Genomic DNA, 25854 nt, shown 5'->3' with positions numbered 1-25854 from the left:
GGGCTGTGCGACTCTGCGGACCAACCAAAACACTGCGCCGGCTTAGCTCACTCGGATAAACTTTAGGGCGGATACTCGACGCGAATACTGCATCTTGGACTCACCAAGTCAGACACTGCCCATGTCTTTCATAAGATAAGAGGTTAGCCTGCCTGGCTTGAAATCGCAATAAAAGTCGCGATAAGGGCTGATGCCTTCAGCTGAACTGCCTGGTTGTGGCAGCTAGCATCGCGTTGAAACTCTAGGCAAGACATCACCTCTGCTCAGAACGTGCAAGTTTACAACCAGTCAGCCGTTAAATTGTCAACAATGCAGTCACCACGCAAGTTTTTCATCCAGATGTCCGGGGCCCCAGGTGCCGGAAAGAGCACCGTGGCGAACCTGCTGAGTCAATCGATCGACGGCGTGGTAGTCAATCATGACCTGCTGAAGTCGTTCTTCCTGGGCCACGGCTTCTCGTTCGTTCGCTCGGCCGAGCTGGCGTATGACCTGGACTGGGTGGTTGCCGAGGATATCATCAATCAAAGGCGTAGCGTCATCATCGACAGCGTGTGCAACCACCAACCGGTCTTGGACAACGGTATGGCGCTAGCCCGCCGTTACGGCTATGAGTACAGATACGTCTGGTGTCAGATCGGTGATTTCAGCCTCCTGGACCAAAGGCTGAGGGACAGGACGCCGCTGAGGAGCCAGCGGACCGGCTTGGACAGTCCGCCACCGGACGCGGGCCCCGTTGCGGCCGAGCAGGACCACATCGCGCTCTTCAAGAAGTGGAGCGAACCGCGTCGTCCAGATAAGGGCTTTGTCATAGTGGTAGATTCGGCACAGGCCCCTGCAGAGAGCGTTGGATATATCCTACGGGAACTTGGACGCAAGATCGAGGTTAAGAATGGAGATTCTGACTAGGTCGTGGGTTTATGGTATCTACTAGCATGGGGTACTTTGGTACTAACACTAGGGTGATTTTGATTTAACACTACGGGGCTATAAACTATATAGAGAAAAGTCGCCCGCTTCCATGTCTTGAAAAGGGTCTTGCGATAGATACATTATCTTCAAATTGCATGTTGCCTCGCAAATCTGTTATGAGTAGAGGGGTTAGCATCATACCAGCAAGTAAATGGTGCTAAGAAGTCCGTTCCATGAAAGCACATGGCGTGACCACTGGCATCTATTATTAGCAGATATGATCGCACAAAATCCCCAAGAGGCACGCGAAGTGTAGTAAGTCTAGTGAGTGTCGATATCCTCCCTCGCTACTAGCTGATATCCCACGATGAAAGCGCGCCCCAGAGAGCATAACAGTTTCCTTTGATGTCGACCAATACCCTCCCAGGTCCACACTTTTAATCATCAATAGAGCAGTTGTCACCCTTGTACCCGGGACACAGCGTCGGGTTGGCACAGCGGCTCTCCGAGCAGCCACAGCTGCCGAAATAGATGCGCAGGTCGGCCTTGGAGTTTTCGTGACCGTAGCTCTGGTCATTCCACGTGCTGCCCCCCGTGCTCCAGATATTGTTCCGCTGCTTCTTGCAGTTATTCAGGATAGCGTTGTTGGCGCTGTACAGCGCGCTCAGCGAAATCGTCCTGGGGTGCTTGGCGTTGTTGCAGGCCCTGAAATTGATGCATCAATATCGGTTATTGATCCGACCCGCAGGTGATAAACAAGGGAACGGGTAGAGAGTTCACGGGAAAAGCAGTTGACGGAATGTGTGTCTTACCAGATGGTGGTGTTGTCCCAGCAGAAAGCCCTTCCGCATTTTCCATTTTCGACTCTGACTATGGCAATGCGGTTAGCAGCATGACGCAAGGTTTCCGTCGAATTACGTTGCGAATTGGTCCTACCAGTTCTGCCCAGGACGGAAGCGAGTTCCCTAGTGAAGTTCTTAAAGTTCTCGACCCGGCCCATGTTCGGGTCCCTAACGCATTCAATGGGAAATTTCTGTTTTAAGCCAGCAAGATGAGTATCCGCCCAAACCGCTTCTCGCCACATCTCCTAGCTTACATAGTAGTCGTTGTTATCGAGTTGCATGGTGTCCGACTGGGCCGAGAGATCTTGAGTGCCGTTCTCGGGAATAGACGCACTCCTTGACCACAATGCCTGCGGAGTAAGGCCCAGGAAGCTGAAGTCCAGGGCCGCGGCCGAGGAGGCTAGGAGCAGAATCCATACGAAGTTCATGGCAACTGAGAGCGAGAGTGAAACTCAGGCGTGCGGGGGCAGTCTCAACTCGGGACTGTCACGGTTTCAGTTCCGCAAATATCGGCGCGAAAGGTCGGGTACTAATTTGACAAGTGAGAAGGGGAGAGGAGTAAGAATCATAAGCACCATACTACTTATACAGTGGACACCTACATCATGCATTCACCTACGAAGTTGTGTTGGATGTAGTGAATGAAGCAGCTACTTGTCAAGAAAGTCAATTCATGGGACCTTCTTTGTGGTCTACAGTCATTCCATGGAGAGTTCATCCCAACTATCTCATGAATGCTTAATGTTCTCGATCAACAAATAAACCACGTGTCCCAGAAGGTTAGTCAAGATTATGAAATCAGCATTACAGGCTAGGTTAGCTAAAGTATTGGATATAATATCTGTAATATCTTCTTCATTCGTACATGAAAAGCCTACGGATAAGTGCCGCCAGCGTTCTCATCCTTCAGACTATTCTGAGCGGTATACAACTCATAAATTCACCGACACTCAAGAATTGGATCACCGTTCACACTCTCGCAGCAACCAAGCTCATGTATATGCCCCACAGGAGCCCGACGAAGCTGAGGAACACGATGCGCCGCTCGACGGGGACGCAGCTGAAGCTGATGATGGAGGCGAAGGGCCAGATCTTGTAGCCGGCGACGATGAGCGGGATGGTCTCGTGGCGGACGTTGTGGCCGATCTGCGCCATGCTCTGGTGCTTGAGCAGGCCCATGAGCACGAAGAAGGCGACCGTGTTCATGATGGCGCCCAGGGTGATGCAGTCGATGAACCACTTGGCAAACGTGTTGCGCAGGTTGAGCTTGGGCTTGCGCTCGTGCGCCGCGTCCTCGTAGTCGAGGCCCATGACCTCGTCGTCCTCCCGCTTCTCCTTGCGCTGGCTCTCGAGGTCCGACGCCCCGCCGCCGCCGCCGCCGCCGCCGTGCTTGTGCTCGTAGGCCGGGAAGCTCGCCTCGAGGAACTGCTGCCACTTGTAGTTGGGCGGGGCCGTCAGGAACGAGAGCACGACGAAGCGGAGGAAGTGCGGGCCGTCGAACGAGAGGGCCTGCCCGGCGCGGTAGGCCTCGAGGATCTGGGCCATGATGTTGGAGGCGCTCGACAGGGCGGCGGCCGCGAGGGTGGCCTTGATCATGGGGGACGGCATCTCGACGGGGAAAAGTTGGTTTGGCAGGCTGGGCTGGTTCGCGGCGGGTTTTCAGTCGGGCGGCAGATGGGGAGCGAATGCGGATGTGCACGAGGCAGAAGAGAGCAGGCGTAGGGGCATCGAAAGCGACCAGAGGAAGCTCGAGGAGTTGCAATCTGCGCTCTCGACCCAGAGATAGGAGGAGCGTGGGCGAGGTCGGTCTGATTTATTTAAGTTACGAACAGGTAACTTGTTTCACATTCAGGAGAAAGCCGTCCATGTACCTGGAGATGCATGCAACTTTAGTCGATCGACGGGGGCTTTCCCCATCGAACCGAACGTTGGCAGACCAAGGTTTCGAGGTGATCACTTTTGTGGATCTGGCCGTCTGCCAATTGGAATAGCTGCATGTGCAGTGAGATAGAGCTGCGCGAGGTCAATCAGTCTGTCGTCGACACAATCTCCTCAAGATGAGATTAGAGCTTCCGAGCCTTGCTACATGGCAACACTGGCGACATGTCCAAAAGGTCTGTCTCTTGTACGCCTCGTCGGCTGGCTCAGTGCAGATGGAGAAGCACGATGACGCTGCATCCAAGACACCCCCTGTCTCTGCCCCATGCCCTAGCCAGCCCGGGTCCGGGGGGCCATTTGCACCCCACTAACTCGTGGGCAGTGCCGGCGCTTGTGGAACTGCCAGAAACGTGCAGCCAAAGGTGGGCTTGGATTAAGTTCCAGGTTAGCTGGCTGCACAGGGACGTACGTGCTATAGTTGAGGATACCTATGTAGCTAGTACCAACTTGAGCCGACCTTCCAAATGTTTGGTCTCGTCCATGCTGAGCGCTGCTACGAGTCACAAGTCAGGCACTACAGAACTAGGCAGGAATTGTATAACGATGAACTTCAAATGCATGCAGGCAATGCTATTCTGTAATCACACTCCCATCCAAGATAAGCGAAACCCCATCTTCGATAGCACCAACAACCACAACGCACGACGCACACAGGGACTCTGTGATGGAAATGGAATGCCTCTCGATCCAACTCCCAAACCCCTTATTTTATCCACAAAAGCAGCAAGTCACATGATTGCGGCCACTTCAGTGCCTCCTCGATCCGATTCCCACTTCGCTCTCTACCCTTGCTTCCCCATCTGGCTGGCCAGGTTCATGTGCATCATTGCGTCCCTAGTCCAATCATCCTCGTCAGCCCCTTGGCCGTCAGCGGGGCTCAGCATCTCGGGCTCGCGGCCGTCTACACTGGGCAGGCGGATTTGCGGCGTCGTGGCAGACTGCGGCACCGCTGACGCCGGGGTGTCGCCGCCGAACCGGTCATAGCTAGGGAGGTCGTAGCCGTGACCGGTCGATGCCGCGGCTCCTGCGGTGTCGAGGCGCGGCGGGGCGCCGCCGGGCTTTGTGCCTTTAGCAGAGAGCTCCACCGGCGGTAACTCCGCCAGCTTCTCTATTTGATGGTCGAGTTCCTCCTGTTCCAGGATCTGCGGCGCGTGCTCCATGTTCCTCAGAGAGCTGGCGCCGGGGACCAGGCTCTTCATGCTGCTGACACTAGCGCGATGGGCCTCGATAGGGCCGTCGCCTTCCATTGCATCCATGTCTCGGATGGCGAATTGGGCAAGGGTCCGCATCTTGCGTGTTACCCACCCGGCAAGAATCTTACCGCGCTGTTTCTCGCCCAGTCGACTGCGGGGGAAATCTCCCTTATTGACAAACGCTACGATGTCGACAATGATCTGGTGTTCGCCCAAGATGGCATTAACAATGACAGGAACGATCGACGCGAGATATGACTTCCGTGACACTTCAACGATCACAACCACCAGGCCACCCGCTTGGAATACCGCGCTGTACCAACATTAGTAAAGAGCTCCATACTCTCCTATGGGAGAGGTAAACTTACCAGCCACTAGTCACGATATTACGGTGGCACCGCTCGACCGAGGACTCGATATCCATCGGGAAGTGACTCAGCCCATTGATCTCGAATGTCTCACCGATGCTTCCGAGAACAAAGAGCACTTGCATGTCGACCTGAGCACCACCCGGCCCGATTGGTCTGCTGACGTTATGCAAGAATCCAAGATCACCAGTGCGGACGTAACTGATGTTGGGGTCGCCGTCGATCGTCCTGCCGTCGAAGCGTTCCGCATCGAAGGCATCTCTGGAACAGTAGAATGACTTGACGCAGGCTTCCGAGTCCACCCAGATCTCACCAAATTCTCCGTCATGACAGAGCAGGCGGCTTTCTGGGTTGACGATTGCGATCTGCGTTGACACGGGTACCATACCGGAATCTTGCAGGAGCAAGGCCTTCGGATCTGTCTCGGGGTCAACGGGAATAACGAGACCCCTTCGAAGAGCGCGCTGGTCAAGCCACAGTTCGATGGGCTCGATACACATATATGACCTCGAGGCCACCATTGGGTTGAGAACGTGAGAATAGACGGTGTTGATAGCCGTCCTGTCAAGGCCTGTAGCCGCAAAGTGAAGGCGAACTCTCTGGAACACATCTACCCGCGGCCTACCTTCGGCCGTTATCATCATGTTCTTCAGCTCGTGCATGGCAAAGCCCTTGCCAGGCATCACATTCATGGCGTGGTCCAGCATTTGTGGCGTTGCGTAGGTGTCTTTGATCTTGTACCGACTAAGCGTCAGGAAGAGGGACATGGGGTTTTGCGCAAACTCCACCGGAGAGAGTAGGTATGTCGGCGTTCCAATGTAGATACCCATAACGCAAGAGTGGATGAAACCAAGGCCGGTAGTGCTTCGTACACAGCCCAGTACTGGCCTCGAGCTGGTCATCTGGCAAGTCTCCTTCTGGACTTTGCACATGCCGAGAACCGTGTCGTGACTGAGTTGAACTGCAATTCTGCGTTGATCGGGGGTCCAATACGTCCAGATAATGGCAGGATAACCCGACTGGATCCAACTAGGATCCATCGTTATGCCAAGATCTCGAAGGCCGCTGCTCTGCTTCGGGGGTTTGGAAGTGCTGTACACGCTTGGGATGCCAATCTTGAGAACCTGGGCAGACTGCTTGATGTGTTGCGCCACAGGCTTCGTCTTGAGCAAATGGTCCACCTCCTGGTTGACTAGCACTGTCTTCACTTGGAAATCCGCAATGAGATGCAAGAACGCAGGAACATCCTCGTTAAGACGTCGTTCGTCCATGGGAGCGGCGGGGATCACTACTGCTCCCAGGTTGAGACAAGCGTGCACAGCGAAGACGTAGTCCTCCGAATGCGTGTACATCAAGATAACGTGGTCTCGGGGTCGTATCTTGGCCTTGTTGCGCAAGTACATCGCAACAGCGGCTACCCTGGTGTCAAACTTCTTCCATGTAATACCCTTGCCCTCCTTACCCCTGCCATCAATGGTGCAGTAGGCCAACTCCTCCGGCTGGCGCGCTACACGCCACTGGATGAGATCGGTGATAGAAGAGAAGTTGTTGAGTGGAGTTGATGTCCGATCGTCGATCACCACTTCACGTCGATCAATGCCCGAGTATTGCTTGTCTGCAGGTCCTAGGATGTCAACTCTAGACTCTGATGCGATATGTGACCATATGCCGCCCATTGGATCTACACCGATAGGCAGGTTAAGAACAGCATGCTCAACGCCGAACTTGACATGGACGCAAGGGAGGTTGCCGAGATCGAACTCTCGTCGACAGAGCATGTTTCCTATCTCCTTTCTGCCGTTCTTCACCACCCGGGGAAGTGTGTTGGGAGCGGTAATCATCACACAGTAAACCCTGAGGTGGTGTTCCTGCATCAGAACATCCATGCATCGCTCGGACAGAGAGTCCAACAAGGCGGTGTCAAGTTGTTTCGGTGGGCCACCCGATGTAGTTGGTGCTGTTGACGCGGCTGCCGACTCCAGTACGACTATGGGCAGATGCTCGTCGTTGACGAAAACGTCAAACGCGGAGCAGTCATAGACTTGCTTCGATAGATTCCGCAAAATGCTGACGACGATGTGCTGTACGAAGAAGTATCGATGCTCAGCAATCTCATGGCCGTGCTCAACCCATTCTACCTTTTGCCTGATGCGATCCTCGTACAATCCGAGGATAAAGACCTTGCCCTCAATGATAGTGCCAAGCAAGCCAGTCCTCAAGAATTCCGGCTCCACTGGCGTCGGTGTTGGATCACCGGGCTCGAACTTGTACGGCCGTGCGTGGAAGATCTGCTCTGTATGCTTCGGAAGGGCCCAGAAACCACCCGACAAAGAAGGCGAGTCGACCCAAATCTCTCCTACAGCATGGGGTGATGTGAGCAGGCCGGTTTCTGGGTCCACAACGGAGACGGTTGCGTCGGGGATAGGATAGCCAAAGGCACCGACACGAACAGTGCCGGGCTCGGTAGCAGCCTTTTTCTTTGCCTCTTCGCCAATGGCTACTACAACCACCTCATTGGACTTCAATGCTTCTCTGTCAAGAAGGACCTCGCCCAATTCGTTCTTAGCCTCTTGCTCTTTGGCAGTCGTGGTGCCTCCCTTCAATAAACTGCCAAAGCCGTTCGAGGGTGCAGGTTTCTCCTCCTCCTTTTCGGGGTCTTCTTTTTCCTCTTCGGACTCGGATTCTTCATCCACGTATAGTTTCAGCGGGCAGCCCATGCGTTCCTCGCCGCCTAGCCAGTCACGCACGCTGATAACCATACCACCGTGTTCAGGAAGGCAAAGCATTGGGGCAACAACCTCTCTTGCCCTTGGATTTCTCAGAGGTCGCAACCAACGATCTGCCAAGACCTCATGGAACTCACTATCCACTGTCAGGGTATCGATGAGGCAGAGTTTAACAGTCTGGAAGTTGGGCTCCATGCCTTTCTTGAAGTTTCGGGTCGTCATTGGGTCTTGCTGGTAGTTGAAGGCTGCCGCCCTTAGACCAGGATAGTCGGCAATCATCAATGTCGCCTTGTATTTCGTAATGAGGTGAGCATAGAGTCCAGGCACACTGACTGCCTTGTTTTCCAGCCATACGGTGGTGTGGCCACTGTAGACATTGAGAAGAACACCAAGGATCATGCCGATGCCTTGTCGAGGATCCAGATACGATAGGAGGATCTCGCTGCTAGCCCCACCTCCAATCAATCGACCGTTCTTGTCCCGCAGCGCTCGATTAAAGGTGTCACCCGGACCATGGTTGGGCACTGCCGATACAACGGCACTCAGACATGCCATTTGGTGCATGATAGTCCGATGACTGAGTACCACACCTCGGAGATCTCCCGTCGGCGCCCTCGAGAATTCAATGTAGGCGAGATCTGGAACTGAGAGGGGCGGAATGTCATCCTTCTTTTTTGGATGGTAGCCACCGAACTCGTTGGTCTTCCACCACTCTACCCCCTTAGGCCACGTAAGCTTCTGCGTGGTGATGTCGCGCTGGAAGCTCTTCAAGTTATTGTCCGTAGTCAGAGCCAGATGCGCTTGCGTCGAAGTAAGAATCAGGTTCAGCTTTTGGTAATCTTGAAGGTCGTTGATGGGAACGGCAACAACTCCGGCAATAAAACAGCCCAGCAGGGCGATGGCAAAGTCGATAATCTCGGTGTCGCGGTAAATTAGTGCGACTCGGTCTCCTCTATAGAGCGAGCTCTTATCTCTGATGACCTGAGCAACCTTCTCGGCACGCGACGCAAGTTTGTCCCAAGTGATGGAGGCTATCTCTTTGCCCTTGGCATCCAGGACCCAGTAGGCAGGCATCTTGGCGGTGGTCTTGCCACGATGCCTCAAGACGGCTGCCACATTGTCAAAGCTTGACATGGCGATGTTGTCATCATGAGGGTCAGTGATGGCGAAGGGAACCTCTCTGGGTTCCAATGGCAACTGGTATTGTAGTATCTCAGGTGGTGGTAAGTCATTCGCCGTGAGCATCGGTGGGGCCATAGCAGCGGTTGGAGAGAAGGCGTCACTAGAGGAGTACCTGTGCGCACCGCCGCCATACTCGCCGCTCGGTCCGTGATCGTAGGCTTGCTGGCCTGCAAAATCTGAGAAGTACCCCTGAGAATCCATCATGGTCCCGGTGCGGCTGTCGTACGCGTTCGGAGGCGGTTGTCCGTAGCCGGCCTGGTGCTCCGGCTTGAAGGCATAGTCGCCAGACACCATGGTTCCGGATCTCGTAGGAGGGTCGGAACCCATAGTCTGACTATAGCTCGGAGCAGGGTTGAGGAAGAGGGAATCGCGGGCGGTCATGGTAGGCCGGTGCTCAGCAAGAGGGCCGCCGGGCCTGAGAATGCCGGCCGGGTGGTCATCGGGGCGCGAATGAGTTTCTGGCGACTGGGGGCGCCAGTCGACAGGAGACAAGGTTGAATTGACATCGGGGTCGGACGTGCTGGCGCTCAGGGCGGCCAGGGCAGCACCGCGATGGCCATCACTACTGGGATAGCCGGGGCTGTCGGGTGTATGTATCCTCAAGCCGCCCGTCGCATTCGGTGCGCTCTGCTCCTGGGGGAAATACTGCGACAGCAGCTGCGTCCTCCGCTTCTGGAACCTGTGTGTCTAGCTGTCAGCAAGGCGGACGAGCCGCGATAGGGGGTTCGGCCGCGACAGGTCTCGGGGCCTAGGGCGCGGCGAGTAGTGGTGTCACGTACCCTTTCTGAGTAATATCGCCTTCCTGTGTTTGGAACAGACGTTAGCATGAGATATTGCGACCATGGTTTCCACGCGACCGGCCGCTGCCAGCCTACCCCGCCGGCTTCGCTTGAAGACGTCGATCACGAGGAGGCACACGTGGGCGGTTGGCGTGGGAGCGGAGCGCAGTGCAGCGGATGGGGGAATCGAAGTCGGCACCAACCTCCAACTCTCTCTGGAGCTCGTCCAGCTTCTCCTGGAGGTCAATACTGAGCTGCGCCATGGCACCGGTGCGATGGGGTCCTGGAGGATTGGAGCGCGCCGCGGTATCGACGTTGATTCTCGAGCCTCACCACATAGGCGAGGTCCCCTTGGCCCGTGTGACGTAGTTTGGCCTGGGTTGGCAGCGGGCGGCGTGGTGGCAGATGAGGCGTCGGCGCTCTGCTCTCGTGGGCTCAGAGGGGCATGCGCGGCGTCGTGGGGGCACGCAAAGTCATAACATCTAGCGACTGCCCTACAAAGAATGCAACCAAGGCCTTTGGTCGAGAAGCTATTCCGGCAAGAAACAAGAGAAGGACTGGCGACGACGGGATGGCCAGATTCAGATCGGGTTCACTGACCAGATGCCAGAGCTGCCCGCCGCCAATCGCCCAAAGGGTCAGGGTGCACTTGGGGCAATGGGGGTGGGCTAGCTCGCTTCGGTTCTAGCGGCCCCTCCCCGAATCCACGGGCGTGTTAGGCGTTCCAGGGGCCCTGTTAGGCGCTGCCAGACAGGCCGCCGTCACAGTTGGAAGAGCCGCCTCAATTGACTTCAGGATGGCAATGACACCAAGACACCCGGCACCCCTCCTTGCTCCTTGCTCCTTGCTCCTTATCCTCCTGCCTTGCCCTGCCTTGCCTTGCCTTGCCTTTGCCTGCCGTCCTGCAAGGCCCGTCGGGGCGCTATTCCTTGATTGGAGGAATACGAGGTGCCCCTCGTGTCTAGCAACGGGGACAAAACCGGATGTCAGCGATCTAGGGGTTGGCTTCTCTTCACACGAGCCGTGGCACAGACAAACACTTTCCTGTTACTCGCAGCTCGTGGGAAACTCCGTGTCCGGTCAGCCCACAGGGAAGGCCACAAATGCGTGCATATGGCATTCGCGTCCGCGCCGTACTGTAATCACAATCACCCCTAAGGCTTGCCGCGCCAATCCACCCAAAACGACAGTCCGCGGCAATGGATCGGCTAATCATTGATCACGAACACCCTGGTGGATATCCGCGCGCACGAGCCAACCCGTCGCCCGCAATTCTTATTCCACCATGAAAATTCTCGCTTTGACAACTCCGGTCTCTTACCCTCCTCACTACTTTGAGCTCTATCAATGGATATCCTCAAAGCCCCTCTGGGCGCGCGTTGTTGGTGGAAGGTCTCGATGAGCTCGCCTTGAGAACAAAGATGTCACTTCTTGCCTGGCGCTGCATTGTACAAGCCGCTTCCGGCTTTGTGGTTCACCAAGGAGCCCTTTGGTCACGACTTGGTAAGTGTGAAGGCGACAGACATGCCTCTTGATGGGAGCCTCCGTCTGCTCAGATGAAGCACCTGCTGGTTTGGAGAAGTGATCACGTCCACCGAGTCGCTGATGCCAGGCTGAACTTCGATGAACCAACCTCTAATACTCAGCATGGTACGTTTATTCCCTAATGCCGATGCCATCTCCACCATCCTCTTCCCATTTACATGATGAAAGCTATGTAAATTCACAGACCTGTTCTGAACATACTTTGTTGAGAAAATTACATGAGCTCTACTGATCCCAATACCCTCCCTTGCCTCAGTGTCGCCTTTCTTGCTCTCGAGCGTCGCTAACCAGGGTACAGGTGCTTACCAGCTCATTGCTGCTGCCTCCGACAGGTGGGTATATGGCATGCCTACGCGCTCGCGATAGGCTTCTTGTTGCCAGAATTAGCTCTGAACAAAGACAATACCAATTTAGCCAATAGAACGTGTTGCCGTGCCTTGTCTTCACTCTGTTGCTTGTCAATTCGCATAATCTTTCAGCACAAGGTGCTTGTGCTCCCACTTAGTATGCTGCACAAAGGCGTTGTCTGGAGAACAATATTCCTTGAGCTGAGATGGTGTAAAAGAGGTCAACCCGAAGATACTTATACTCCGAGACCCACCTCGCCGAGCTAATGAGGCAGCTGCTTTCATACTTCTCTTCAACAGTGCTCTTGTGTATTCACAAGAGCTTCTGCAATTCGGCAGCGCTGGGAGCTACCTGAAGTTCGCTCTGGCTCAAGGGGCTTGCTTTACTGTCACAGTCAAGCCCACAGATTCAACCGGCAGCATTTTTTACTCTATCCTTCGTTCCGCTGGTTGGTTTCGAAATCCCGTGTACTATGGCACTTCCACCAGATCCGGGACTTGCTTACCCTCCAGAGACGCTCCCTGTACAATATGCAGGTCCTGGCACCCATACCACTGTCTCTTCGGAGCATGTTATTCCAAACCCGCGTTCGAGGCCTCCCAATATCTTGCAACCCCTTATGACACGGCCAGTTCCTGGGACGGTACCAGACTCCTTCAGCCCTCGGTCTCCTACAGGTGAGGAGCTCAAGAAAACGCTTATCCCCACGCAACATAGGAAGAAGCTCCAGGAGGCAGAACCTATCAATCCAGATTACTACTATGGATTGCCACCGCCCAAGCCAAAGGCTTGGGGTCCCATAGACCAGAAAAGCGGCCAGCCCATGTTCAAGTACACCGATGAAGGTGAGCTTGATTGGGAACCTCTATCCAGAGATAGAATTCGGGAGTACCTCTATGACATACCAAGCAAGTCAACCCGTGAATGGAAAAAGAGAGTACCACTCGACGGAGAACGCATGGTGGAAGGTAAGCGTCGGTCGGGCCTCACCCTGTGGATTGGCTGGATGCCAGCACAGTCAACGTCTCGTTTCCCCAACGACAATCGCAGAGCCTGCCGCTTCGAAGATTGTGCCTGTGAGAAAAAGTCGATCAAGGCCGGCCAGCTTCGCGTCATCTTTGATGAACGGATGAACGAAGACGGGTCGAAATACAATCCCTACCACTGCGCTGGGTACGTTCACCTTTACTGCCTTGAGAAACACTTTGATATCCTGAAGCTCATGAGGGACCTTGACGTGCGTCTAGATGTCAGAGAATTTGTGAAAGAGGCGGCCAATCCAGGCAGTCTGATCTACAGAGATTCGGGACAACAAGCCGTCGCTCTACAATGGCTGAACGAGCAATGGCCTTACTTGCAACAGCACGAGGATAGAGTTGCCAACAAAAGGGCCAGGGTTGCAGGGGGCGCTCTAGGTAGGAAGGAACGAGAGCGCCCTCGCCATTTCGACGATTCTCTGACCAAGCGTCTCACGATTCGATGGACGCGTAATTACAGCACACCCGGGAAGAAAGCGCGCGAGAAGCGCCGCGAGACAGCGCAGGAGGGGAGGGAGCCATGCGACGCCGAAATGCACATGGGAAACCTGGAATATTACGATGCTTGTATGATCAACAAGCGCCACTTGAGAAATAACCAAGAGTGTGCTTCCGCGTCTGAGCTTGCGTACAGTGGTACGCACCCGTATGCTTGGCATGTAGACCCCTTGCAAATCCCAGACTTTTACGTGTACGATATGTTCACATCAGGATTCGTCCCAGGACTACAAGAGCGGCTAGGGCCCCAGCAGTCTGCGCGGCCTCTCCCAGCACTGCACCATGCTGAGTATTACACAGCCCCGTACGCTGAGCAGTATCCGCCAGTGCTGAACGAGCAGTCGCATCCGGTTTTTCAGGACGAATTGCTTCTACGCAGCCCGGCCCCCGAGACGTTTCACACGTCGAAACGAAAGAGCGTTGACGCAGGCCACGATGTGGCAACCATCTACGAACCCGAACGAAGGGGTTCTAAAAGGCAATGTATCAGGAACCAGGACCCATATACAGCTACACAGCTGTCATCGCAATTAGTCGTGCCTCCTTACTCAGACGAAGCCGCAGGCACGATCAACCCGTTGCTCATCAACCAATCCCAGTCTGAACACGTACCAAGCGATTTCGCTGTAGCGATGCCGCAAGTGACGCCCTTGGGGCTGCCTCCAAAGCGAAGTCACGATGATATGCTGAATCTACAGTACGACGAGCTTGCCTATGATACACAGGCTTATCAAGTGGACCCGCCTGGACCGAAGAGGGTGCGATTTGAGGGGATTAACGAGCTCTTGCCAGAGATCACCCCTTTCCTGGGCGAGTGCTTTGACCCAGGGCTCGTGATCCCGAACGGCCTTCCGAATGAGTACTCCAACGGCGACCAGTGGGGGCAGCATTGTCCTTACTCAGGCGCATCTGCTGTCCCGGCGCTGGACGCTTCCAATTCTCTTCCCCCAATTGCATCGGTCGTCGGTCTCGATGTGCTTGACCAGATGCCATCGGACAGTTACACCGACGATTTCAGCACGTACGGCCAGGGGACGTGGGACGTCTCTACCGCGGATGGACAAACAGTACTTGACCCGGCAGATCACCAAAATATTGACGAGTATCTTGCCCAAGCGCTACAGCACGACCAAGGCCAAGGTGAGCAGCGGCCCCCTTCTCCTCTCCCTCCTCCTCCTTCCTCTCCTGTTCCTCCCCCTGCCGCCGCAGCGGTCGAGCCTGCTACTCCCGCTATAAAGCAGGAGCCTCGCGATGATCAAGACCAGAATGGCATTGCGATGGTTGAGCCCTTCACTTCCGCTATCAACCAGGGGCGCGATGGTGATGAAGACCAGGACAGTGCAGCGATCGCGCCGCCCCGGCGCGCGAGGTCTGTGTGAGAAACGGTGAGCAGGGGCAGCACTTCTTCTTCATGCGGAGCTCCCTTCAGGGTGAGACCCTTAGAGGAACAATGCTTCAAGATGACTGCAGAGTGCGCAAAGGTAGGAAACGGTTTCTTCTCAATTCTTGGCATAGCGGTGGCGCTGGTGGCTTACTATGTTGACGAAGTCTATGTTTCTTTAGCGATAAACATGATGTTTCAATTTAAAATATCAATCGCAGTTGCTCATGACTATAGTACGTGATTTCTCGTAACTTTGTGTGACTCTATATAATTTGTAATGTTGCAGAGCTCGGGGAAATTTCCTTCTGCTCTGACTTACCTAGTTGGTAGTTCAACGCACGCAACAATACGGCCATAGCTGATCGATCGGCACAACCAACCAGGCAGCACGAACAGAGCAGATTGAGAGAACCACAATAGAACGAGCAATCTTCAGTGCGGATCGTTCTTGTTTACTGATCCAGAGCCTAGTGGCTGCAGATGTCAATTACCGATGTAGGCCTTACCCGCCGTTGTCGCGATGTCCTTCCAGGGTTGGCAGCCCTTGGCATGGCGAGGAGACGGCAAGTCAGCTGCAGAAGGTATACCGCATGCCTGCAGGCTGCATGCTGCACGCTGCAAGCAAGGCCTGATGCACGAGGCGATAGTGAACATGTGGTAGCAGCCAGGAACTCCACAGCGTCACGCAGCGCGCAACACCCGTTGGCTGCATGGCTGAGGCTCGCAGCGGCGTGTCCGATAGGGAGACACTAGGCAGGGCCAGCATGTGTGCAGCCTCGCCAAGCGTAGGATGCTATGGATGCTCTGGACGCTCTGGACGCTCTAGCGCGGCGCCGCGAGGGTGGACGGCCGACGGGCAAAGCAAGTCGTCGATCTGGCTGTTGAAACCTTAAAAAGTCGCCCTATGCCACGTCCAGGTGTAGCACCGCGGATTTGATGTCATTTTCAATGTCGCCTCTGGAGAGGCAGGTCCCGCAGCCGCAGCAGCATCGTTAAGAATCACTGTTCATCTACTGCATTCCAGAGAGTACCGGCGACCGCGCGCGCGCCTGTCACTCACTCTCTGACTCTCCCCAAGGCACTGCGGCAAGGGAGACCACGCCAGACTCCCCGAACCGGGACTTCAGCTGAGACAGGACGGCCATCACGTCACGTGTGTCCAGCCCAGCCCATCGCATCTCTTTGCGACAAGAGCCACCCAAGACTTTGCGCGGCCCATTACATGCATGCCTCGCGACATCTGGGAGACCCTGGGGAAATAACAAAAACAATTCTGCCCATGGCTCAGGACTCGGGTATCGCCACACCGGGAACGTCGACGACGACAATGGGCGGAGCGGAGGCTGACGACGGCATCCGTCCGGCGCTGCAAGTCATTGTGCTGGTAAGTTGCTTTTCCGCATTGTCAAATCGTATCGCGGCCAGCAGTTGGCAAAGGTCCCTGTCGCACATCGGCCGGCAGCCAGTTATCTTCGAACCCTCACCACGATGCTGCACCGTCGAAGTGCACCATTCGTCCCGGGGATCCCTGGTTCCATGTCACCAGGCCATGTGGATTTACTATTCGCTTCCGCGACCCTTTTGGCACATCCCACTATTTTGCGCGCGCGACCAGCGACGAAGCTCCACGCTTTCCTTGCAACTGTGGGACCAGCCAACGACAACCTCTGGTTTGCCGTATGCGCCGCCTCTCCCGTCTCGGACAAAGGAAAGCGCCACCAAGCAAACAAGCAACCAAGCAACCGGCGAGGGCATCGAACGGACTCTTTGCTTCTTGCGCTGAGATGCGTGTCCCATTGTTCTCCGCAGCGTCGCGCAGCGTCCCATGCTCACTTCGCAGCGCGGCTCTCATGGAAGGCTACCAGGACATTGCCACATAATCAGCCCCAACGGACCGACCCGCCGTCAAGCCAAACAACAGGACCTCATACGGAGTCTGTGACATGAATACCGTGCAAAAGTTCTTGAAAGGATGACTTTTCTTGTTGCCAACAACTGCTGGATTACTGGATTGATGCCACGCGTGTGGCTTGGACACCGATGTGTCTATGGCTAGTTGCCTGGACCTAGACTGCTCCCGGTAGACATACTCTGGCCGTGATCTTATCTCGTACTTCGGCGTTACAGCAGATTGAAACTAATGCCATTTCCTGTGTTAGGGCTCAAGTGGTGGTCCGCTGGAGAATAATGTCACGGCTATGCTCGTGAGATCTCTCGATGCTGGTTGGTCTCGAGGCTCGATAGTTGCGGTTGACGCTGGCGTCCACCTGTCAGCTATCGCTAGGATCCTCGAGGAAACCCAGCCGCCAGCGCTTGGCGACGAAGTTGCTCTGCCTCATGTGCTGGAGTCTGGCCCGTTTGCGGGCCTTGAAGTCAGGACGAAATCCCCGTCGGCAAATGCAGCCCACATCACCAGACAATTAGTTGATACATACCTGATCACGCATCCCCATCTGGATCACATCAGTGGTTTTGTCATCAACACTGCGGGTCTTCCAGGCACCAGGCCCAAACGGTTAGCCGGCCTGCCTTCCACGATATCAGCCTTCAAAACTCACATTTTCAACAATGTGATATGGCCCAACTTGTCCGATGAGAACAACGGTGCTGGACTGGTTACTTACATGCGTCTTGTGGAAGGCGGCAGTCCTGCCTTAGGCGAGGGGGATGGAAAGGGCTACCTTGAGATTTCCGACGGGCTTGCCGTGAAGATGTTCGGTGTTAGCCATGGCCATTGCATAGAACGGCATAGCCACAGAGGATCAACGTCATCGTCACGGATTGGAAGCACCGATGTCTCGATGATGTCGCCGAGAGGAGCCCCTGGGAGTAATGCTGCCTCAGGCCCCAGCAGCGCTTTCAGGACTACCAGCCTGGCGCGCTCTTCCGGGGGCGGTCAGGAACAGGAGTCGATATGCGTCTATGACTCCAGCGCCTACTTCATTCGCGACCATGCCACAGGGCGCGAGGTGCTGATTTTTGGGGATGTCGAACCCGATAGCATATCCTTATCTCCACGAAACCTTGGTATCTGGCAAGAGGCAGCTCCAAAGATCGCCAGCGGCCGACTTCGTGCCATCTTCATAGAGTGCAGCTACGACGATAGCCAGACTAATGATCGGCTCTTCGGCCACCTGGCACCGCGATTCATCATGGAGGAGATGCGGGCGCTGGCCAGCGAGGTGGAGACGGTCCGCCAGAACCCCATCAAGCTCGAAACGACTAAGAAACGGAAACGAGAATCGGACGCAGCGATCCGTAGAGCAAATCGGATAGCAGCCAGGTCTTCCGGCGATGATCACCCGGTGTCGCCAAAGTCGACCAGGCCGCGAGGGTCGATATCAGGATCGGACGGCGTCACTTCGCCCATCCCGACCCCGATTCCAACGCCTCATCTCGCCACGCCGACTGCGGAGCTGACGCTGAAAGATCTCGACCCGACAGTTCAGGCTGCATTCCCGGTCAAGCCATCATCGGTAAACCCTCTGGCGGGGCTGAAAGTGGTGATCATCCACGTCAAGGACAACTTTAGCGATGTGGAGACAACTGGTGAGATCATCCTGAGTGAGCTGCAGGATTATGAGAAAGACGCCCAGCTGGGCTGTGAATTTGTGATTTCGAGCAAAGGGGAGAGCTTCTTGTTATAGGCGTGCTTTGGGAGCTTAGGAGTTCTTGATGATGGCATGATATGGACGAGAGGATCTTTTACGCGAGTGGAGTGCAGCGGATGTGCATCTTGGATTTCGAATTGGTATAGATGCGGGAGCTCGGCTTTGATGTATAGTATGGCGTTTGGCAACAGATCAGTCTGCCGGAAGGGATTGTATTGCGCTTTGTCGGCTGGCTATAGGTCAATGGAGTTGTCTTTGACGTCACAAGTGAATATTGGGTTGAACCTGAGAATATAATCCCAACACCACCCACGTCAGTCAGATCCTCGCACGTGATTGTGATCTTTGCCTCATCTATTTCTATGGCTCTTTTATCTTCCGGGTAGTTGCTCTTAATTCTTATCTGCCCCGTTGGGTCCTTGCGCCTTCTTCAGCTTGTCATAGCCCTCCATCCCACCGACATCCTTAGCGAACACCGGCCGAGTTATCTCCATGGCTTCCGTCAACCTCCCGTACGTGATGCCGCCCAGCCTGCTGATCGGCCGCAGAACCGCCGGGTCGACCAGGTTCTTCTCCTCGTTGAGCGCGTCCTCGCGGACCCAGAACCGCGTGCCCTCGAGCACGACCATGCAGCCCGTCGTCTTGCCGGGGGTCGCGCGGCTCTGGAACTCGCGCGCGCTCTCCAGCTTGCACTCGACGCTGAAGACGGCCTCGCCGACACGCGCCGCCTTGACGTCCCGACAGTCGTGGACGGGGGTCAGGCCGCTGACGTCCCACTCGCTGGCGCCGTAGGGGGCGTCGACGCTGGCGGCGTTGGCGGCCTCGACGAAGCCCTCGCTGATGATGTTGACGGTGCACTCCTTGCTCTCAACCAGGTTCTTGAGCGTGTCCTTCGGCGCCTCCAGCCCGCTGGCGAACCCCAGCACGAACAGCGGGGGGTCATGGTTGACCATGTTGAAGTAACTGAAGGGCGCCAGGTTGACGGCGCCGCCGTCGGGCGACCGCGTCGACACGAACCCGATCGGCCGCGGCACGATCGACGAGATCAGCAGCTTGTAGTTGAAGGGCGCGGGCCGGCCGGGCTCGTACGGGTCGATCTCGACGTGCTTGGCGCCCGCGGGCGCCGGGTAGAGCCCGTTGGCGCCGTCGCCGAACTTCCACCCCGGCGCGGCCGTCTTGGTGAAGCGGAACGACGCATCGCGGTCCCAGTCCGGCCGGGACGCCTCGACCTTCTTGAAGTCCGGGTGCGGGTTGCGCTTGATCTCGGCCTCGGAGGCCGTCGACACAGACATGGTGGCGGCTTGCAGCTTCTGGGCGGCGCGGTGCGTGATGAGGCTGGTGGCGGGGGTGGTGATGGCGTTGGGTGGGGGGGCTCTGGTGGCGGAGGTTCTGAGGAGGACGGCGGGCGGTTTAAACAGTGGCATCTGTGGGCTGTCCTTTCTCTACTAATACGACGGCGAGAAGGCAGACCAAACTAGTACAGGAACCGAGGTCTTATTACAGAGCAATTACAAATCTACCAGCTGCAGGACTAACACCGGGACGAGACGTGGAATGCGAGGCCATACTGATGGGATATGCCGAAGAGCCCCGCCGGCAATTGGCGCGCTATTTGCGACTGGGGTGATGTCATACACACAGTAACACACTTGATCATCCCTGCACTTACACCGGTTTGACTGCCTTATACTTTAATAATCAACGTGCAATTGTATAATTATCCGAATATTTGTTTGAAGTGGCGTGAAAAAAAGGCTCCGGTCTCGCGAAATGAATAATTCAATTCGAGATATGTCTTCATTTCGAATAGCGCAGAATAGCAGAGCCCGAAAGTGCAGGTATATTCTAACACCAAATCGCTGCTACAACTATAAGCCATAAAGGTATTATTAATTGCTTCGCTGCCTCATGCATAGTATCACCTCCAGTATTTCACATCTAATATACAGCTCCATCCGCTCTATGGACCGGCGGCCAGTGTTGTGAGAACGACGCGTTCTGACGCATCTTGCTGTGGTCCTATTCGCCGTATGCTAGGCGGTTGCTGGTTCCGCACAGTCGACAATGACTCAGATTGCGGGGAGGTCTATTCAAGACATAGAGCGTGGAGACAGTACGGCCACGATGCAAATCATCGTCTGCGATCTTACACCTCTATGCAGGAGAGCCAGGATTATGGGAGTACTCTTCATTGACTGTGCTGTCGGTATCGCCATCGACTCCGTGGTCGGCGGCCTCCTGACGGACTGTCTTCTAAGCAGTGGCCAATTCGAGACATGGTAGACGCAGATTAGATGGAGCATGCGAACGCCCCCCTGACGGTACCTGCTCTGTACCTATCAATCTATCATCTAAGTCAGCAAATGTTGCTCTTCAGTATGCTGTGCCAACTTACGATATCTTGCACACTTGCATAGGTTCCAACGCCCAAGATGACCATGCCGATTATAAAGATGATGGCGTTGACTATACTCTTGACAATGTTCTTCATCTCGTACCAGTGGCCATCTTTAAGCAGTTTGAACCAGAACGCCGCGGGAAAATAAAAGGTAAACCCAGACACGAAAAGGCAGGAGGCAATCGAGAGCAAGTCCGAGAAAAAGGGGATAGCCTCAGCAATTACCCACGCGATTATCGTAATAACCGTGATCAGTATTAGCCAGGTGATCCAGCCAGCCTTGGTGTTAATGTATCGGATAATAGAGTGCTTGAAAACCCTGCCGTGGATATATCGAGCGACGACCGTGGTATTGATCGAGCCCGAAATAAAAATCACGGGTAACGCGATGCCAAATGCGACCTTGGAAACGGTCGTACCGGCTGATAACAGCGCCGGGGATTGCACGTCCTGCCCAACGAATACGTAGATAAGGGCTCCGGTTAAGGTATAGATGACGATCTCAATAACACCGAGTGTCACAATCGACTTCGGGAAATCTTCAGGAGTATGCATCTCGTCCATGAATGAAAACTGGCATAGGGCGAAACTGTAGGCGAAGATGATGTTTCCGAGGGCTACGAAGGCTTCAGCGAGCTGAAGTCCCTCCTTAGGCCATAGCTGCCATGGGGTTGCATTTATTGCTGCTGAGGTCGTGGGATGAGTGTACTGGATGCCAGTAGCGATGATGGTGATACCGACAGCGATGAAGATAGAGGCAAAGTCGATGTAACCCAGAATAGCAACTTCGGCAAAGGATGGCGGGATGGCAAGGAAGACGAGAATGATAGCCGAAACGAGGCCGAAGACGACGGAGCAGGTACCATGGTCGGTAATGTTGTTCAGGGCAATAGCTCCAGTTAAGCAATGCGAACCGACGGTAAATATCAGTTCGAGTGCAAACATGGTTCCCACGAGCTCGTAGCCGAAGTTCCCCATCAATAAGCGCCCAGCATCGGCATAGTGGGAGACGTGTGGGAAGCGCAGCTTTACCTGGCCAACAATATACGAAGTATAGACGGCAATCAGGCCCAGCCCAACGGATAGTATAACGCCGGCGACCATACCCAGAGTCGCAAAGGCCGAAGGGATGCTTAGTGTACCCAGGGCGATGGCCTCAACCAAGAGGACAACAGTAAGGCGTTTCCATCCCAGGCGATGGAAATGTGCATTGCCTTGCGCTGACTTCTGCTTCTCAATGTCGGCACGGTCTCTGTCGTTGATCTCTTGGACGTTGCCCGAGTCACTGTCCGTGACACCGCCTGCCGCATCTGGAGTCCCCTGAGCCGGTGCCTTGACAGGCTCTGGGAGGGCGGGTGAAGGGCTCATTATCTCGTCCTTGGTCTTGCGCACAGAGATGGCCTCGGTGACCGGGCAGTGGTCGTATACAAACAGGGGTGTCTGTGATGTAATAGAAGGGTAATGGAATCCAAGAAGAGAGGTGGGAAGGACAGAAATAATCCCACAGGATGCGACTGCATTACATTATGGAAGTCTAGAAAAGCGCCGCCTCGTTCCCAGGCCGATGGGTCTAGTCGCGCGGCCCATACCGAGCGCTCCTGTCGTACTCAGGGTCCACGATTAATGTGGACTTTTTACGAATGACACTCAAGCTACGTTCGTTTGTGGGTCCAAAGAGCGACGCTATAGTGGGTGCATGCGTCTTTTGGTACGAGGCGAGGGCCGAAAGAAAAATCAGTTTGCGTCTTAGTACGTAAGGTGAACTTTAGCGTCCCCATAACTCATCTTTAGTTGCCGGCCAGGGCTGACTTAGAGTCTTGCATTTCTTACGCAAGCTTGAAGAATTTTCCCTATGCGAATGTTTTCCCCTTAAGTGAAAGTGTAAACGAGTTATGAGAACAAGAGGATCACTTCTGCGTCCGTGCAATTTCGCATGCAGGCCTTGTGAACGACGAATCGCTGCGCAATCAGGTATGCTCACGTATGCTTTTTGAATCAACCTAATGTATTGTCGATACGTATTGTGAACTTATCTGTTAGATAAAATTTATCGATTGCAATATATTTGTTCTTTGTGAAGGTTCTGCACATCGTATTTCCTAACGATTTGGCTTGAAGAAGAAGTCGACCCGATCTGATGAGAACCTCGTGCGCACTCCCTGATGGAATCAAGTGAACAGCTCGAGCGGCTTATAATACTCTAGAGGTGTGAAAGTACGGTTAAAGAGCATTCGTACGACGAATTGAAAATGTGACAGGAACGTGTACCGATTTGTTCCATGTTGGTGCGCAGTCTACCTTTCTGCTTTCAAACATGACGCCTTCTCGCCCAATCCGTTAGATACTCCCTACCAGCTAACCTATATGTATCCATCTCAACGTACAACCCACCCTGTGACTCAGTTTGTAAAACTAGGTTGAGCCCTTCCTCACTTTCGTTATACTTTGGCCAATTGGGCAACCCCTTAACATTTGGATCGCCGTAGTAAGCAAAATGTATCCACTGTGAGCTCATCTGATGGCTCAAAGCGCGATACTCTGGCCACGGGCCCACGTAGTACGGGTTCGCAAAAACGAATGCTACATCAGTGAAGTGGGAAACTCCTTCGGATGCAGGCCCAAGCTCGCCTGTGAGATCAGTATAAGTGGTGTTTGTTGAATTCACAAATCCCCGCGTGTTAAATCGATACACATAGGTAGGCCCAAGTGTTGCATATCGCCTGGCATCGTATCGTCGTGGGGCGTGATAGAATACGTCGCCTAATATAGCTGATATGCGCTTGTATTGCCAGCCGTTATCCGCAAATCGCTCACTACCAGTATTTAGAGGGATGCCCTGTGTAGGATCATCAGGATATAGCTCCATTATGCGGGAGATGGTTGGATCTGGGAAGTCGAATCCGGTTCCATGGCGCAAGTAATCACGAAGATCTTCATCCGTGTTGATTAGGCCTTTTGGTGCATTGTCAGTGCCTTCATCGGAGACCGTACCGTACAGGTGAGGAACGGTCGAAAAACGCCCAGTGTCCATAAGCTCGCTGGGGTAGTTTGGAATTATATCTCCATCCTATCGAAGGTGTTAGAAGTCTGTCGCATACCCATAATAGGTAATGATGGTCAAAATGTGATTATAAGGTATGGGTATCTCGCCAAAAGTGCAGATTAGGGTGCCGGTTGGATATTGAAGAGTATCATAGTCATGGTTCCACATACGATGGTTGGATAGAAACCAGGGCCATCGAAGTTCGAAGACCCCATGACCGGATACAGCACATCATAATCGATGGTCCGTAGACAAGCCAAAGTGTCAGGCTCATTGGTGCAGTTGACCTGATCGACGATCTTGTTGTAAAAGGGCTGATACCAGTCCGAGCCATTATACCAAGCCTATTATGTTCTAAGCCTTAGTACTCAAATCTGGGCAAGTGGAGTGCCAATGTTACCACTGACCGTGGTTGCTGATCCACTTTCCTGGATTGAGCGGTGAAATAAGCCATCAGAGCGCCCCCCATAACTCAGAAGCAATTGGCCCTGCATTCAGATCAGTTGCTTTATCTTCATTTTTCAGGGAGTAGATGCTCACGACAGCGAAAGAGCCTGCAGACTGCCCCCAAATCGTGACTCGGGATGAATCTCCTCCGAATGCCCTGATATTTTCTTGTACCCATGTGAGGGCTTTACGCATGTCTCTCAAAGACAAATTTGTATTTCCTGATCCCTGCTTGGTTGTTCGAATTCCATGAGATCCACGGTCCATTGATTGCTGAGGACTCACTTGAATTTCGACTGAGTACAGCATTCCCCAAGCTCCCTTTCGATAATTGATACTGACTCCTAATACTGGTTTTCCTATTTCAACTGATTTCTGGACGAGATAGGTCAAGTTGTAATATGGCAATGCACTAGTGCCAACTTGGTAGCTATTACAGATACTGAGTTAACTGATATGGTATGGCTGAGGGAATAAGTTATTGACAATGTGGAAACAAACACTTACCTACCACCGTGAATCCAGAGCATGACGGGTAGACGGCTGGTTGCATTGATACCAGTAGGTCGCACAATATTCAGACTCAAGCAGTTTTCGCTCATGCCATAAGCTCCGTCTACCTCCATATTCTCGTCTGGGCAAGCATGACCATATTGCTTTGCCTCACGGATCCCCTCCCAAGACTCTGTCAACGTCTGTGGAACGCGGAAACGGCCTTTCCCGCCAGTATCCTGGGCATACGGCATCCCTAGAAATACATCTTGCTGAAATGCAGGCAAGTAAAGACCTGCGTAAGTTCCATTAAGGACGGTAACCTCTGCATCAGCATACACTATCGTAACGCAAAGGAGGAATGGCATGAGCCATTGAGACCGAAGCCAACAACGTATATTCCATGCCATAGATACCATCATCTACCGGTGTACAGCTTTGTAAATTCATGCAGCTATAGCGGCTTCGGGATAGGTTAAAATGAGCAGCGCGTGGTAACGAGTCGGCACGGCATGTAAATGCACGAACAGAACACAATATAATTGAGTGAATTTCCTATCTTGTTTCTAGACAACTGTTAATTCTTCATAAAGTATTTCTGTATGCCAAGGCAGCCCCGCACCATCGATCAAATCCAAAAGCGTGTGTCGGGGGGGTTGCAGGCGGGGTTGCAGGCAGGGGATAGCCCCCAAAAAACAAGAGGATTTTTTACTGAATGAAATCTTTCACGGCCTACGCCGTATAGCGTGTCTACCGAAGTGTGCTATAGTCTCTCTGGGTATAATTTCTTGCAGAATCTGGTTCTAGTTCCCTTTCCTCATCTTTTGGCCGAAAGCAACAATTACTTCTGGCCGGACTTTGTGAAAGCACAGTAGGCTACGCAGCTATGTCGGTGCCAAGTACTCCACTTAGATTATGCGGCTTGTCGTACATTGATGTGCATGCATTTGTGGGTTGAGCAATACGCAGACAGCTGATAAGGGCGAACGCTACTACTTTATGATTACAGCGACTGCAAGAGCTTATTATAGGGCTACCAGCATTCTATCGACAGCTGGTTTTTCCACATGTAGACACCGAGATCAAACAGCGAAACATCAGGTTGGCGTAGACA

General features: G+C 54.0%; 8 protein-coding genes across 8 annotated transcripts; 3 read left to right on the top strand and 5 right to left on the bottom strand.

The window, feature by feature from the left end:
- Positions 1-309: 309 nt before the first annotated feature.
- On the top strand, positions 310-906 carry JN550_000524 (uncharacterized protein; the record flags this gene model as incomplete). Its single annotated transcript, XM_049316860.1, has 1 exon — positions 310-906. One exon carries the CDS (start codon positions 310-312, stop codon positions 904-906), a length of 597 nt encoding a protein of 198 aa, XP_049177813.1.
- Positions 907-1346: 440 nt separating this feature from the next.
- JN550_000523 (uncharacterized protein) lies at positions 1347-2179 on the bottom strand (the record flags this gene model as incomplete). The annotated part of the gene is made up of 4 exons (XM_049316849.1): positions 1347-1614; positions 1722-1779; positions 1846-1942; positions 2006-2179. The coding sequence occupies 4 exons, from the start codon at positions 2177-2179 to the stop codon at positions 1347-1349; spliced, it is 597 nt and encodes a 198-aa protein (XP_049177812.1).
- A 541-nt stretch (positions 2180-2720) lies between these two features.
- JN550_000522 (uncharacterized protein) lies at positions 2721-3359 on the bottom strand (the record flags this gene model as incomplete). Its single annotated transcript, XM_049316838.1, has 1 exon — positions 2721-3359. The coding sequence occupies one exon, from the start codon at positions 3357-3359 to the stop codon at positions 2721-2723; it is 639 nt and encodes a 212-aa protein (XP_049177811.1).
- A 1112-nt stretch (positions 3360-4471) lies between these two features.
- Positions 4472-10200, bottom strand: JN550_000521 (uncharacterized protein; the record flags this gene model as incomplete). Its single annotated transcript, XM_049316827.1, has 4 exons — positions 4472-5195; positions 5251-9837; positions 9938-9960; positions 10141-10200. The coding sequence occupies 4 exons, from the start codon at positions 10198-10200 to the stop codon at positions 4472-4474; spliced, it is 5394 nt and encodes a 1797-aa protein (XP_049177810.1).
- A 2102-nt stretch (positions 10201-12302) lies between these two features.
- JN550_000520 (uncharacterized protein) lies at positions 12303-14744 on the top strand (the record flags this gene model as incomplete). The annotated part of the gene is made up of 1 exon (XM_049316816.1): positions 12303-14744. The coding sequence occupies one exon, from the start codon at positions 12303-12305 to the stop codon at positions 14742-14744; it is 2442 nt and encodes an 813-aa protein (XP_049177809.1).
- A 1284-nt stretch (positions 14745-16028) lies between these two features.
- On the top strand, positions 16029-18396 carry JN550_000519 (uncharacterized protein; the record flags this gene model as incomplete). Its single annotated transcript, XM_049316805.1, has 3 exons — positions 16029-16133; positions 16178-16426; positions 16909-18396. The coding sequence occupies 3 exons, from the start codon at positions 16029-16031 to the stop codon at positions 18394-18396; spliced, it is 1842 nt and encodes a 613-aa protein (XP_049177808.1).
- Positions 18397-18752: 356 nt separating this feature from the next.
- On the bottom strand, positions 18753-19652 carry JN550_000518 (uncharacterized protein; the record flags this gene model as incomplete). The annotated part of the gene is made up of 1 exon (XM_049316794.1): positions 18753-19652. One exon carries the CDS (start codon positions 19650-19652, stop codon positions 18753-18755), a length of 900 nt encoding a protein of 299 aa, XP_049177807.1.
- Positions 19653-20514: 862 nt separating this feature from the next.
- On the bottom strand, positions 20515-25108 carry JN550_000517 (uncharacterized protein; the record flags this gene model as incomplete). The annotated part of the gene is made up of 7 exons (XM_049316783.1): positions 20515-20613; positions 20756-22198; positions 23229-23825; positions 23972-24145; positions 24209-24289; positions 24534-24678; positions 24756-25108. 7 exons carry the CDS (start codon positions 25106-25108, stop codon positions 20515-20517), a joined length of 2892 nt encoding a protein of 963 aa, XP_049177806.1.
- Positions 25109-25854: the final 746 nt, after the last annotated feature.

Source organism: Neoarthrinium moseri, assembly GCF_022829205.1.
Source record: "Neoarthrinium moseri strain CBS 164.80 chromosome Unknown scaffold1_Wmoseri_CBS_16480, whole genome shotgun sequence".
Classification (NCBI taxonomy): Eukaryota; Fungi; Ascomycota; class Sordariomycetes; order Amphisphaeriales; family Apiosporaceae; genus Neoarthrinium; species Neoarthrinium moseri.
This window is presented reverse-complemented; position numbering and strand designations above follow the sequence as displayed.